The sequence below is a fragment of the Musa acuminata genome, unplaced genomic scaffold (assembly GCF_036884655.1).
Source record: "Musa acuminata AAA Group cultivar baxijiao unplaced genomic scaffold, Cavendish_Baxijiao_AAA HiC_scaffold_331, whole genome shotgun sequence".
NCBI lineage: Eukaryota > Viridiplantae > Streptophyta > Magnoliopsida > Zingiberales > Musaceae > Musa > Musa acuminata.
Window position 1 is genome coordinate 40,001 of NW_027020588.1, and position 13,924 is coordinate 53,924.

At 35.3% G+C, this 13,924-nt stretch overlaps 2 protein-coding genes, 2 non-coding genes and 1 pseudogene across 5 annotated transcripts; 2 read left to right on the top strand and 3 right to left on the bottom strand.

Moving 5' to 3' along the window:
* Positions 1 to 859: 859 nt before the first annotated feature.
* TRNAT-UGU (transfer RNA threonine (anticodon UGU)) lies at positions 860 to 932 on the bottom strand. The gene has a single exon. It is a non-coding gene; the product is annotated as a tRNA-Thr (tRNA).
* Positions 933 to 1,494: 562 nt separating this feature from the next.
* On the bottom strand, positions 1,495 to 5,618 carry LOC135657979 (NAD(P)H-quinone oxidoreductase subunit K, chloroplastic-like). The gene has a single exon (XM_065176059.1). It carries the CDS (start codon positions 4,947 to 4,949, stop codon positions 4,086 to 4,088), a length of 864 nt encoding a protein of 287 aa, XP_065032131.1. The 5' UTR covers positions 4,950 to 5,618; the 3' UTR covers positions 1,495 to 4,085.
* On the top strand, positions 2,595 to 2,667 carry TRNAF-GAA (transfer RNA phenylalanine (anticodon GAA)). The gene has a single exon. It is a non-coding gene; the product is annotated as a tRNA-Phe (tRNA).
* A 1,008-nt stretch (positions 5,619 to 6,626) lies between the features above and the next one.
* Positions 6,627 to 10,117, bottom strand: LOC135657977 (ATP synthase subunit beta, chloroplastic-like; annotated as a pseudogene). Its single transcript, XR_010505124.1, has one exon. The product of XR_010505124.1 is annotated as an ATP synthase subunit beta, chloroplastic-like (transcript).
* Positions 10,118 to 10,266: 149 nt separating this feature from the next.
* On the top strand, positions 10,267 to 13,752 carry LOC135657978 (ribulose bisphosphate carboxylase large chain). Its single transcript, XM_065176058.1, has one exon. It carries the CDS (start codon positions 10,469 to 10,471, stop codon positions 11,930 to 11,932), a length of 1,464 nt encoding a protein of 487 aa, XP_065032130.1. The 5' UTR covers positions 10,267 to 10,468; the 3' UTR covers positions 11,933 to 13,752.
* The last annotated feature ends 172 nt before the right edge of the window (positions 13,753 to 13,924 follow it).

The window sequence follows — 13,924 nt, forward strand, 5'->3', positions numbered from 1 at the left end:
TACTACTCCTTTATATTGGAATGAGTCAAAAGTCAAATGTTTTGGCAATTCCTCGGGGGGGGATAAGGCAATATAATTTTGAATCAGAGCTTTCGATCTTTGTTTATCCTTCGTAGTAATAATATCTCTGGGTTTACAACGATAACTTGGTATATCCACTATACGACCATTAACTAAAATATGTCTATGGTTAACTAATTGCCTGGCTCCAGGAATGGTCGAAGCCATACCCAATCGGAAAAGGATGTTATCCAAACGCATCTCAAGTAATTGTAGTAAAACCTGACCTGTTGACCCTTTAGCTTTTCCAGCGATATGCACATATCTAAGTAATTGTCGCTCTGTCAGACCATAATGAAAACGCAATTTCTGTTTTTCTTCTAGACGAATACGATACTGCGATCTTTTCCCAGAACGCAATTGGTTTTTAAGATCACTTCCGGATCTAGGTCTTTTACTAGTTAGTCCTGGTAAAGCCCCCAGACGGCGTATTTTTTTGAAACGAGGTCCTCGGTAACGAGACATAAAGACTCCTTTTTAATTTTATGGATTTTATTGAAATTTCATTTTTTCAGAATAAAAAAAATGAAAACTGAACTATAAATTAAGACTGAACTAAGGGATAAACAAAGCAAAGCTAAATTTACCGAAATACTACAAAGTAGAATAAAATAAATTGTATCAATATCCGGATTTTTTGTATATATAGGAAGTTGCAGCTCCGTTTTATGATTTGTTCGGTAGAGAGAGATCTAATTGTTCCAATACATTTTTTGGTCATGGTTGCAAGTTACCACGACATAACATATGGGAAAAGGAGGAGAGAGATTATCAATCACGGAAAAATCGATAGAGAAAAAGCCGGCTATCGGAGTCGAACCGATGACCATCGCATTACAAATGCGATGCTCTAACCTCTGAGCTAAGCGGGCTCACATAACATAACAGAAATAGTATATAGAAATTGAGGAAACTACCGGATTTTAGCTATTAGCTGATCTTATCTATTAGCTATTCGTTTAATATTAACTATGAACTATAACTATATAACTATACTATAACTATATAACTATATAGTATAGTATAGTTCTATATAGTTATATAGTATACTTCTAAACTATATACTATAACTAACTATAATAATAATTCTGACTATTCTTCTGACTATTCTAACTATATCTAACTATAATATACAACATAATGTATTTATTTATATATTTATATTTTATATATTTATATTATGTTAATTATAGCTATAGCGAATCGGTCCTAAGATAAAAAAAAAGATAAGGATAAAGATACAATCTAAATGAAAATGAGACATTCCTCTGGTTTGATTCGGAAAAGGAGGAGATAGGACAAAAAAAAAGAAGAATGAATATCGACCGTTCCACTATTCCAAATCGCACTGTAAAAATGAAAGGGAGGGAGAAACATATATATGTTGGATATATCTATCCATATTGAATTGCGGATACATCAATGATAGAATCATTTCTGATTGAAACAAGGTTCATTCAATATAAATGAACTGATGGGGGATAGCCAAAAAAATCAAACAGCAGCATACACTTTTTCAATATAGAAATCATTATCTAACGAATTCAACGGGTCCAAACAAACAAAATAAATGAAAAGGATAGTTGGAATTCCAACTAGGTCTTGGTATCAAAGGGGATATGGCGAAATCGGTAGACGCTACGGACTTGATTGGATTGAGCCTTAGTATGGAAACCTGCTAAGTGGTAACTTCCAAATTCAGAGAAACCCTGGAATTAAAAATGGGCAATCCTGAGCCAAATCCTTATTTTGAGAAAACAAAGGTTTATAAAACTAGAATTTAAAAGGATAGGTGCAGAGACTCAATGGAAGCTGTTCTAACGAATGGAGTTGACTACGTTTTGTTGGTAGCAGGAATCCGTCTATAAAAATTACAGAAAAGATGGTCCTATATACCTAATACGTATGTATACATACTGCCATATCAAACGATTAATCATGACCCGAATCTATTATATTATAATTATATATAATTATAATATGAAAAATTCAGAGTTATTATGAATCCATTTCAATGGAAGTTGAAGGAAGAATCGAATATTCAATTATGAAATCATTCATTCCAGAGTTTGATAGATCTTTTGAAAAACTGATTAATCGGACGAGAATAAAGAGAGAGTCCCATTCTACATGTCAATACCGACAACAATGAAATTTATAGTAAGAGGAAAATCCGTCGACTTTTTAAATCGTGAGGGTTCAAGTCCCTCTATCCCCAATAAAAAGCCTATTTTACTTCCTAAGTATTTATCCTCTTCTTTTTTTTCATCAGTGGTTCAGTTCAAACAAAATTCACTATCTTTCTCATTCACTCTACTCTTTCACAAACGGATCCGAACTAAAATCCTTGGATCTTATCCCAATTTGGATAGAACCTGTACAAATGAACATATATGGGCAAAGAATCTCTATTATTGAATCATTCACAGTCCATATCATTATCCTTACACTTACTTGTCAAATTTTTTACTACTTTTTAGTCCCTTTAATTAACATAGACACAAGTACTCTACTAGGATGATGCACGGGAAATGGTCGGGATAGCTCAGTTGGTAGAGCAGAGGACTGAAAATCCTCGTGTCACCAGTTCAAATCTGGTTCCTGACACGTAAATAATGTATCGGATAGATATTCATACAAATTAATCGAGATAGATCGGGCGTTAATAGTCTAGAGCATGATACGTATTTACTCATCTAGATGTTACATATTTACTCATCTATTACATATATTTACTCATCTATTACATATTTACTCATCTAGATATATATATATATATATACCTCCCCTTGGGGGGATTGGTTACATATTTACTCATCTAGATGTATATATATATATACCTCCCCTTGGGGGGATTGGTAAAAAATATATGTATGGATGGTTATGGTAAAGAACAAAGTGAGATTATGCTCCCGTCTCTTTTTTCTTTCTTGTTTCTTCATACTGTGCTTTCTCTCATTCAAAAAGAATATTAAGTCTTCATCTATATTCAAAATAAAAATAAATAAGTAAAAGTAAAAAAAAACTTAAAAGTCGAGAGGAGTTAAAAGATAGCAATAGACAGAATGCACTTCAGACACAGTACAAATAAAATCCAATCCCTTTTCATTTCTTCATTTCATATTTTTGACATTTATTCCATTTCTTCACTCTTGCTTACGTTACTTTCCGAGGTCCATCTACATCTAAGTAAGTTATGTGCGCGGTACAAAGTTCATAGTGCAGAACTCTTTTGATTCATCCCATTGTTTCTGCTCATACGAAATGGATATGATCTATTCCAAATTTTGGAATATAAATGAAGTTTTTTTTAGGTTATCCATAATACGAATTAAAGTCCGGTTACTTTCTTTCATCTAGAACGGAACGTAAAAATATTCCTTCACTTGAAAGAAATCTGGAATCGTGTCATAGTCGTATTAAGTAAACATTAATTTCTTATCATTTAATGAGCATCTTGTATTTCATAGAAATTGGGGGTAATATAGTCCTTACGTAGGGGCCAACCTATCCAACTTTCCGGCATCAAAATACGTTTAAGGCGTGGATGATTATCATAAGAGATTCCCAACATATCATAAGATTCGCGTTCTTGAAAATCAGCACTTCTCCAAATCCAGAAAACAGACGGGATTCTAGGATTATTCCTTGGGGCAAATACTTTTATGCATACCTCTTCTGGTTTAGCTATACCATACTGTATTCTCGTAAGATGATACACACTGGCTAAAAATCCGCCTGGTGCTACATCATAGGCACACTGGGAGCGTAAATAATTGTAACCATATACATATGAAATGACAGCAATGGAATCCCAATCCTCGGTTTTTATTTGTAAAGTTTCTATTCCTCGGCAATCAAAGCCCAAAGATCTATGAACTAAATCATGGTTGACTAACCAATCAGATAAACGATCCTGCTGCATCTTCTTGATCTCTCCCACATTTGTATTTGTATGAGTATTTCAATTTACAATGAAATTTTTAAAGATTGACCCTTTCTTTCTTATTCTGCACAAAAGAACCTTACCTTGTCTGATTCACTAATTCATGGGGAGATACTGAACTTTTGGATTTGAAAAATGTTTCAGAAGGTATCTCTGAAGTAGATGGTGATTGATAGAGCAATTCTTGATCATAATTTCCAGTATGAGTACTGCGTCTAACACAAAACTTGTGATTGGTAGTAAAACATCGATTTTCCTGTTGAGACACAGTTCTATCTTCAAAGATTTCTCGAGATATTTTCTTACGAAGTTTCGTTATAGCATCTATAACCGCCTCTGGTTTAGGTGGGCAGCCCGGCAAATAGACATCGACAGGAATTAGCTTATCGACTCCACGAACAGTACTATAAGAATCAGTACTGAACATCCCTCCTGTAATAGTACAAGCTCCCATAGCAATGACATATTTTGGTTCAGGCATTTGCTCATATAATCTTACTAAAGAAGGAGCCATTTTCATTGTTACTGTGCCGGCTGTTAAAATTAGGTCTGCTTGTCTAGGACTCGATCTTGGTACCAATCCATAACGATCAAAGTCGAATCGCGAGCCTATTAATGAAGCAAATTCAATGAAACAACAACTGGTACCGTATAGAAGCGGCCATAAACTGGAAAGTCTTGACCAATTCGAAAGATCATTCAATGTAGTTGAAATAACTGAATTGGTAATTGTTTTGTCAACTAAGGGAAACTCAATCAAATTCATAACTGTCTCAATGTAATCTTTTCCTTCATTTTTATTTTGATTGTCTGAATATTCAGTTAAGACCATTCCAATGCTCCTTTTCGCCATGCATAAACTGAACCAACAATTGGGATAAGCACAAAAATTAAAGCTTCGATAAATACAGATACACCCAATACATCGAAACTCATTGCCCATGGATAAAGAAAGACCGTTTCAACATCAAAAACAACAAAAACTAGAGCAAACATGTAATAGCGGATTCGAAATTGTAACCAAGCATCCCCAATGGGTTCTATACCCGATTCATAACTAGAGAGCTTCTCTGGTCCTTCACTAACCGGGGCTAAAACTCCGGAAATTACAAATGCCAAGATAGGAATAACGCTTGATATTATTAGAAATGCCCAGAAAATATCATATTCGTGAAGCAGAAACATAAATGTACTCCTATTAATGTGGAATATGCTGAATTATTCGATTCGAATCGGAATTGTCAATTCATCCATAACTTCTTATCTTAGGCGAAACAAGAATTGATTTTGATCAAATCAAACTGCATAGTTTAGAGTTTGTTTGCTGTGGGGCATGTTTTGTTTAAAGATTCATCTAATGGAATCCCACTTACATTTTGGATTTCGATTCTATTTAGATATGGTGTAGACATAGGATGCTCTTACACAAACAAAACTCTCTCACTTTGTCTTGGGTTCTCTATCCTCTAGAAAAAGGTAATAAAATACTAAAATATCCTATGCCTATAACTATTCCTATGCCTATAACTATAATAAATATCAATACCCTATAATATAGTAAAGTAAATATCCTATAATTAAATACTATGAATACTATATTCATTAGAATACTATGTTGATTATATATAATCAACATAATGAAATAATAATAATTTCATTTCCTTTTTTTAAAACTTAAATTTTTCAATAGTCATATGGGGTAAAATGTCTAGGGATTTCTAGCATATTCTATATTATTCGAAGTATTCCTTTTTCATTAAAATCTGGGTATAGGATCATTGCTTCTATTGATTTGATACGAATATGAATACATAATCTAATGCATCGAATGATTTTTTATCTTTTTCTTGTCCTAGATTTCATTTCTATTTTTCTTAATTGATTCAATCCGTTGAATTGAGAGGTGACATATAACAACTTATATCTTTCTATACAAAAAATTGGAAACTTGGAACCTGTACTATCCCACCTCCTCAGAAATAAATAAGAAGAATCGAGTTATTTCATTAGAGTTAGAATGAAAGATTCATTCTATTTCGGACCAATCTCTAATACTAAACAAAGATTACGATTTGGAATGAACCAAAATACTTGTTTGTTTTGTTACGGCAATAACGCTTAATAATATAATGGTAAGACCAAGCAATGGGTTAGATTTCGCTACAAGAAAAAGGTTTTACAGCAAACCTATACTAGACAATGAAACATAGCAAAGAGTGGAGTAGTATAATCGACGGAATCATAAATGATTTACATAACATTTTCAAATAGAAAGAATCACACATTATCGAATGATTCGACGGACCAAATCAAATCCACAAACCCACTCAACTCATAGAATATAGAAGAAGAAACGTTAATATATTTAGGCCCAATTCGTTATCTCTCCATTATCTCTGAATCAATCAATAAGGTTGCTCTTGTTCTGCCAAAAAACGATTAGTGATTAGTTAGGGGGATTCTCCAAATACAAGACAAGACCCAAGACCAAGAAAAGAATAGGTCCTAGACCCATGTGACTTAGGATTAGACTTGGTTGGTCCCATAGAAATGAAAACCATACTAAACTATATACTAAACACTAAACTATATACTAAACAAAAATATAATATATTAGGATTAGGGCTATACGGACTCGAACCGTAGACCTTCTCGGTAAAACAGATCAAACTGATTATTATCGAAATGATTCGAACTGTTTCAAAGACCCAACATGCATTTTGTTGCATTGGGCTCTTTCATCAACTGATGTAAAGATCAGTTAGTCCACCATATTTTTTCTTTAGAGGAAGATAATGAGATGGTTCCATGTGCTCTGATTTATTATTTGTATTCTGATCTAGGAGCAATACCAAAGTGTTTCAAAGAAGGGTTATCTTGACTTAGGTCTGCCTTCGGCCTAGATCAACCTAAGTTAAATGGAATCTCTATCGCTCCGCTGCAACAGTCGAATATGAGACTTCATACACCTTAAAGTTCATAGGACGAAAAGAGGTTATTTTGAGGCCCTTATACTCATTATGCCTAGCATTGAATGGGCTGGGTATTTACCTTATCAACTATCAAATCAATGGCGGGTTCTATTTGATTTGGCAACTGAATTCGCGCCTGAATCGGACCGAACCAAATATTTGTCAGGCTATTGTTCTCTTGTTCCCTCGAACCTATGGAGTAAGACATCGATTTCTCAATACGATCAATTATGTTCATTGCATAATAGGCTCCTTTGAAAAGCATTGGCGCGCGTGTAAACGAGGTGCTCTACCAACTGAGCTATAGCCCTTGTCATAGACATCTTAACATATAGATAATTTCTTGTCAAGATGGATATTCCATAATCCACATCATAGCTCTCTGATCTATTTATTTTATTTACGCTTAACAGAACAGATTTATTTACGCTTAACAGAACAGATTAGTATTGCTTAGAAATAATATTCCACCTATAATCCCCGAAGTGATGGGTTCTTTTTGTGGTGATAAATGACCTACTTAACTCAGTGGTTAGAGTATTGCTTTCATACGGCGGGAGTCATTGGTTCAAATCCAATAGTAGGTAGAACTTATTAGATACCGGAGTCGATGAAATGATATCTAATAAGTTTTTCTACCCCATCTTCTTTTTTTGTTTTATCAGATTAGACTTGATTGTGTTCAATTGGCAGAATCAACATGTGGTGTATAATAAAGAACTTTTTAAAAACTTCTCTTTATTATTTTGATGTATTGACTTGACTAGTAGGAAATAACATTGACAGCCTCTACTCGTGTCCTAGCTCGTCTGAGAGCTAGATTCGCTTCAATTGCTTGTCTCTTACCCTCAGCTCTACTCAAGTTAGCTTCAGCTATTTCAAGAGCTTGTTGAGCTTCTTGCGGATCAATGTCAGTACTTATTTCCGCATCATTTCCTAAAATGGTGATTTCATTATTACCTATTCTAGCGAAACCACCCATCAGAGCCACCGTTAACCATTGGTCGTTGTTGAGGCGTATTCTCAAAAGACCTATATCTACAGCCGTGGCAATAGGGGCGTGGTTTGGTAATACGCCAATTTGGCCACTATTAGTAGATAAAATTATTTCTTTCACTTCTGAGTCCCAAATAATTCGATTAGGAGTCAGTACACAAAGATTTAAGGTCATTTCTTCAATTTGCTCTCCTCTTCTAAGTTCATAGCTTTCGCGGTAGCTTCATCGATGTTACCTACTAAATAAAAGGCCTGCTCGGGAAGACTGTCTAATTCTCCGGAAAGGATCAGTTGAAACCCCCTAATTGTTTCTGCAAGACCAACATATTTTCCTGGAGAACCAGTAAATACTTCTGCCACGAAGAAGGGTTGTGATAAGAAACGCTCGATTTTTCGTGCTCTTGCTACAGTTAAACGATCTTCTTCGGATAATTCGTCCAACCCAAGAATAGCTATAATGTCCTGAAGTTCTTTGTAACGTTGTGAAGTTTGCTTAACTCTTTGCGCAGTTTCATAATGTTCCTCGCCAACGATCCGAGGTTGTAACATAGTTGACGTTGAATCTAAAGGATCCACTGCTGGATAAATACCTTTGGCAGCTAATCCTCTCGATAATACGGTAGTAGCATCTAAATGTGCAAATGTCGTGGCAGGAGCAGGGTCGGTCAAATCGTCCGCAGGTACATAAACGGCTTGGATCGAAGTTATAGATCCCTCTTTGGTAGAAGTAATTCTTTCTTGCAAAGAACCCATTTCTGTACTAAGGGTAGGTTGATAACCCACTGCAGAAGGCATTCTCCCCAATAAGGCGGATACTTCTGATCCTGCTTGGACGAAACGAAAGATATTGTCGATGAATAGAAGTACGTCTTGTTCATTAACATCCCGGAAATATTCCGCCATAGTTAGGGCAGTCAAACCAACTCTCATACGAGCTCCCGGCGGTTCATTCATTTGACCGTAGACTAGAGCTACTTTTGATTCTGCAATATTTTTTTCATTAATTACTCCGGATTCTTTCATTTCCATGTAAAGATCATTTCCTTCACGAGTACGTTCGCCTACTCCGCCAAATACAGATACGCCTCCATGAGCTTTGGCAATGTTGTTGATCAATTCCATGATGAGTACTGTTTTACCTACTCCAGCTCCTCCAAATAGTCCGATTTTTCCTCCACGGCGATAAGGAGCTAAAAGATCCACTACTTTAATCCTGTTTCAAAGATTGATAATTTCGTCTCTAACTGTATAAAGGCAGGTGCAGGTCTATGAATAGGAGATGTTGTGCTAGTATCTACAGGACCTAAATTATCAACAGGCTCCCCAAGAACGTTGAAAATTCGTCCGAGGGTAGCTCCACCGACTGGAACGCTTAGAGGAGCTCCCGTGTCAATCACTTCCATTCCTCTCATCAGTCCATCTGTAGCACTCATAGCTACAGCTCTAACTCGATTATTTCCTAATAATTGTTGTACCTCACAAGTCACATTAATTTGCTGACCAATAGTATCTCGACCCTTAACTACCAAAGCGTTATAAATATTAGGCATCTTGCCCGGAGGAAAAACAACATCCAGTACTGGGCCAATAATTTGAGCGATACGCCCTAGGTTTTGTTCTTCAAGTGTGGAAACCGCAGGACTAGAAGGGGTAGGATTGATTCTCATAATTATAATTAAAGTAAAGTATGTCGAAAGTTTTTTTGAATAGTGCCATGCCAAGTCGAAAATAAATGTCCGATAGCAAGTTGATCGGTTAATTCAATAAGAAATAAATGGGAGTTAGCACTTGATTTAGTTGGTACCACCCAACCGAATACGATTCAATCGTTTACTCATTCAATTACTCATTCAATGAGTCAATTTTCAGTTCAGCCAATCCTTCTTTTTTTCAAAAGAAATATTAAGTACATGAAATCACGAGTAAGTCTCTTTCATTTCTCTATCATTATAGAAAAACCATCCGTATTAGATTCTATTATCTATAGAATTCGAACCCGAACTCCATTTATGATTCATTATTTCGATCTAATTGGCCATTGTTCTTTTTTTTTTTTGAATAGATATTGGATTTCCGCCTATCTATTCTTTATACCCTTTTAGGATGAATTATGCCTATTTTCACATCTAGGATTTACATATACAACATATATCACTGTCAAGAGTGAATTTTTCTTAGTATTTGGATTCAAAATAAGAAGGAGATCCATTTGATTTTATTGTAAACTTGCAAAACAAACATTGGGTTTGGGTTGCGCCATATATATCAAAGAGTATACAATAATGATGTATTTGGAGTATACAATAATGATGTATTTGATGAATCAAATACATGGTCTAATAATGAACCATTTCATTTTAACATAACATTGAAATTAGTTGATAATATTAGTTGAATATTTTTTTTCTTTTTTTTTATTTTTATTTTTGTCAAAGGTTTCATTCATGCATAATCTATATCGAGTAGACCTTGTCGTTGTGAGAATTCTTAATTCATGAGTTGTAGGGAGGGACTTATGTCACCACAAACAGAGACTAAAGCAAGTGTTGGATTTAAAGCTGGTGTTAAAGATTACAAATTGAATTATTATACTCCTGACTACGAAGTCAAAGATACTGATATCTTGGCAGCATTCCGAGTAACTCCTCAACCTGGAGTTCCGCCCGAAGAAGCAGGGGCTGCGGTAGCTGCCGAATCTTCTACTGGTACATGGACAACTGTGTGGACTGATGGACTTACCAGTCTTGATCGTTACAAAGGGCGATGCTACCACATCGAGGCCGTTGTTGGGGAGGAAAATCAATATATTGCTTATGTAGCTTATCCTTTAGACCTTTTTGAAGAAGGTTCTGTTACTAACATGTTTACTTCCATTGTGGGTAATGTATTTGGTTTCAAAGCCTTACGAGCTCTACGTCTGGAGGATCTGCGAATTCCCACTTCTTATTCCAAAACTTTCCAAGGCCCGCCTCACGGCATTCAGGTTGAAAGAGATAAGTTGAACAAGTATGGTCGTCCCCTATTGGGATGCACTATTAAACCAAAATTGGGATTATCTGCAAAAAACTACGGTAGAGCGGTTTATGAATGTCTACGTGGTGGACTTGATTTTACCAAAGATGATGAAAACGTAAACTCACAACCATTTATGCGTTGGAGAGATCGTTTCTTATTTTGCACCGAAGCACTTTTTAAAGCGCAGGCCGAAACAGGTGAAATCAAAGGACATTACTTGAATGCTACTGCGGGTACATGTGAAGAAATGATGAAAAGGGCCATATGTGCCAGAGAATTAGGAGTTCCTATCGTAATGCATGACTACTTAACTGGTGGATTCACTGCAAATACTAGCTTGGCTCATTATTGCCGTGACAACGGCCTACTTCTTCACATCCATCGCGCAATGCATGCAGTTATTGATAGACAGAAAAATCATGGTATGCATTTCCGTGTACTAGCTAAAGCATTACGTATGTCTGGTGGAGATCATATTCACGCCGGTACAGTAGTAGGTAAACTGGAAGGGGAACGTGAGATGACTTTAGGTTTCGTTGATTTATTACGTGATGATTATATCGAAAAAGACCGAAGTCGCGGTATTTTCTTCACTCAAGATTGGGTCTCTATGCCAGGTGTTCTGCCCGTGGCTTCAGGGGGTATTCATGTTTGGCATATGCCTGCTCTGACCGAAATCTTTGGGGATGATTCCGTACTACAGTTTGGCGGAGGAACTTTAGGACACCCTTGGGGAAATGCACCTGGTGCAGTAGCTAATAGGGTGGCTTTAGAGGCGTGTGTACAAGCTCGTAATGAGGGACGTGATCTTGCTCGTGAAGGTAATGAAATTATCCGTGAAGCTAGCAAATGGAGCCCTGAACTAGCCGCTGCTTGTGAAGTATGGAAAGAGATCAAATTCGAATTCGAACCAGTAGATAAGCTAGATAAAGAGAAAAAGTAAGTGTGCATAATTCAGTAATTCCTGTTTGTTCTCCTAATTGATTGCAATTAAAGTCGGCCCAATCTTTTCCTAAAAAAAAGATTGGGCCGATTGCCGAATAAAAAAAAAAAGAATGAGCATTCTATACTATGTATTTGCATATATCTTTTATATGTACAGATGTACAGATCTTACCTATATATATACAAGATAAGATCGAAGACTAAACAACTCAATACTTCTATTGTTTGTTGTTGGATCCATAGGATTGGATTAATTATGGATCCTTGGGATTGGTGGACTTTTTTATATCTCCTAGTTTCAGGCCATAGATCAAGCCAAGGGAAAGGCTCCTTTACCCATCCTATATATTGTCTTTTTCGTTCCATGTTAAAATAGAAACTTAATTATTTGATTATACGAGAACAAATTCTTTATTCTTTATTTATAGAAATAAACAACTATCTCTATTTTCGATGAGAATTTGTACATCACATGGAAGAAAGCTGTGTCTTTCTATTTTAAAATTTATAAAAAGATTCTATCAATATATATTGAAGTGATACCTCGGCTTCCCACAAAGGAGAAACATTTCTTTCAATACTTACTCGTTCTTTCAATACTTACTCGTTATTAATTAACAATCCTAATGATTAGGATTAGATTCGTATGCTTAATTCTGATAAGAAATCAAATAGTGAAAGTAAAATGATTATCCATCGAATGTATTGTATTTCATCAAATAGGGGGTAGAAAGACTCTATGGGAAAATGGTGGTTCCGTTCGATGTTGTCTAACGAGAAGTTAGAACATAGGTGTGGGCTAAGTAAATCTAGGTGTGGGCTAAGTAAATCAATGGATAGTCTTGATGGTATTGGACATACCAGTAGAAGTGAACAACCTATTCTAAACGATACGAAGAACGATACGAAGAAAAAGATTCCTAGTTGGAATCATAGTGGTAATTATAGTTTCACTAATGTTGATTCTTTATTTGAAATCAAGGATATTTGGAGTTTGATCTCTGATGACACTTTTTTTAGTTAGGGATAGTAATGGTGACAGTTACTCTGTATATTTTGATATTGAAAATCAGATTTTTGAGGTTGACAATGATAGTTCTTTTCTGAGTGAACTAGAAAAAAAACTTTCTAGTTATTTGAGTAGGGGGTCTAAGAAAAAGAATCACTACTATTATCATTACATGTATGATACTCAATCTGGTTGGAATAATCACATTAATAGTTGCATTGATAGTTATCTTCGTTTTGAAGTCAGTATTAATAGTTCTATTTCGGGTAGTACCAACAATTACAGTGACAGTTACTTTTATAACTTCATTTGTACTGAAAATAGAAATAGTAGTGAGAGCGGTAGGTCTAGTAAAAGAACTAGAAAAAATTTCAATGATTTCCATGAAGAGGTGGAATCCGATTTCCATGAAGAAGTAGAATTCCACGAAGAAGTAGAATCCGACTTCCATGAAGAAGTAGAATCCGATTTCCATGAAGAAGTAGAATTCCACGAAGAAGTAGAATCCAATGATTTCAATGAAGAAGTAGAATCTGATTTCAATGAAGAAGTGGAATCCGATTTCAATGAAGAAGTGGAATCCGATTTCAATGAAGAAGTGGAATCCGATTTCAATGAAGAAGTGGAATCCGATTTCAATGAAGAAGTAGAATTCCATGAAGAAGTAGAATTCCATGAAGAAGTAGAATCCGACTTCCATGAAGAAGTAGAATCCAATGATTTCAATATAAATCAAAAATACAAACATTTATGGGTTCAATGCGAAAATTGTTATGGATTAAATTATAAAAAATTTTTTAAGTCAAAAATGAATATTTGTGAACAGTGTGGATATCATTTGAAAATGAGTAGTTCAGATAGAATTGAACTTTCGATTGATCCCGGAACTTGGGATCCTCTGGATAAAGATATGATATCTATAGACCCCATTGATTTTCGTTCAAAAGAGGAACCTTATGGAGATCGTATCGATTCTTATCA

Coding starts and splice junctions, on each gene's coding strand:
- LOC135657979 (XM_065176059.1), bottom strand. CDS start 4,949: ATGGGCAATGAGTTTCGATGTATTGGGTGTATCTGTATTTATCGAAGC.
- LOC135657978 (XM_065176058.1), top strand. CDS start 10,469: ATGAGTTGTAGGGAGGGACTTATGTCACCACAAACAGAGACTAAAGCA.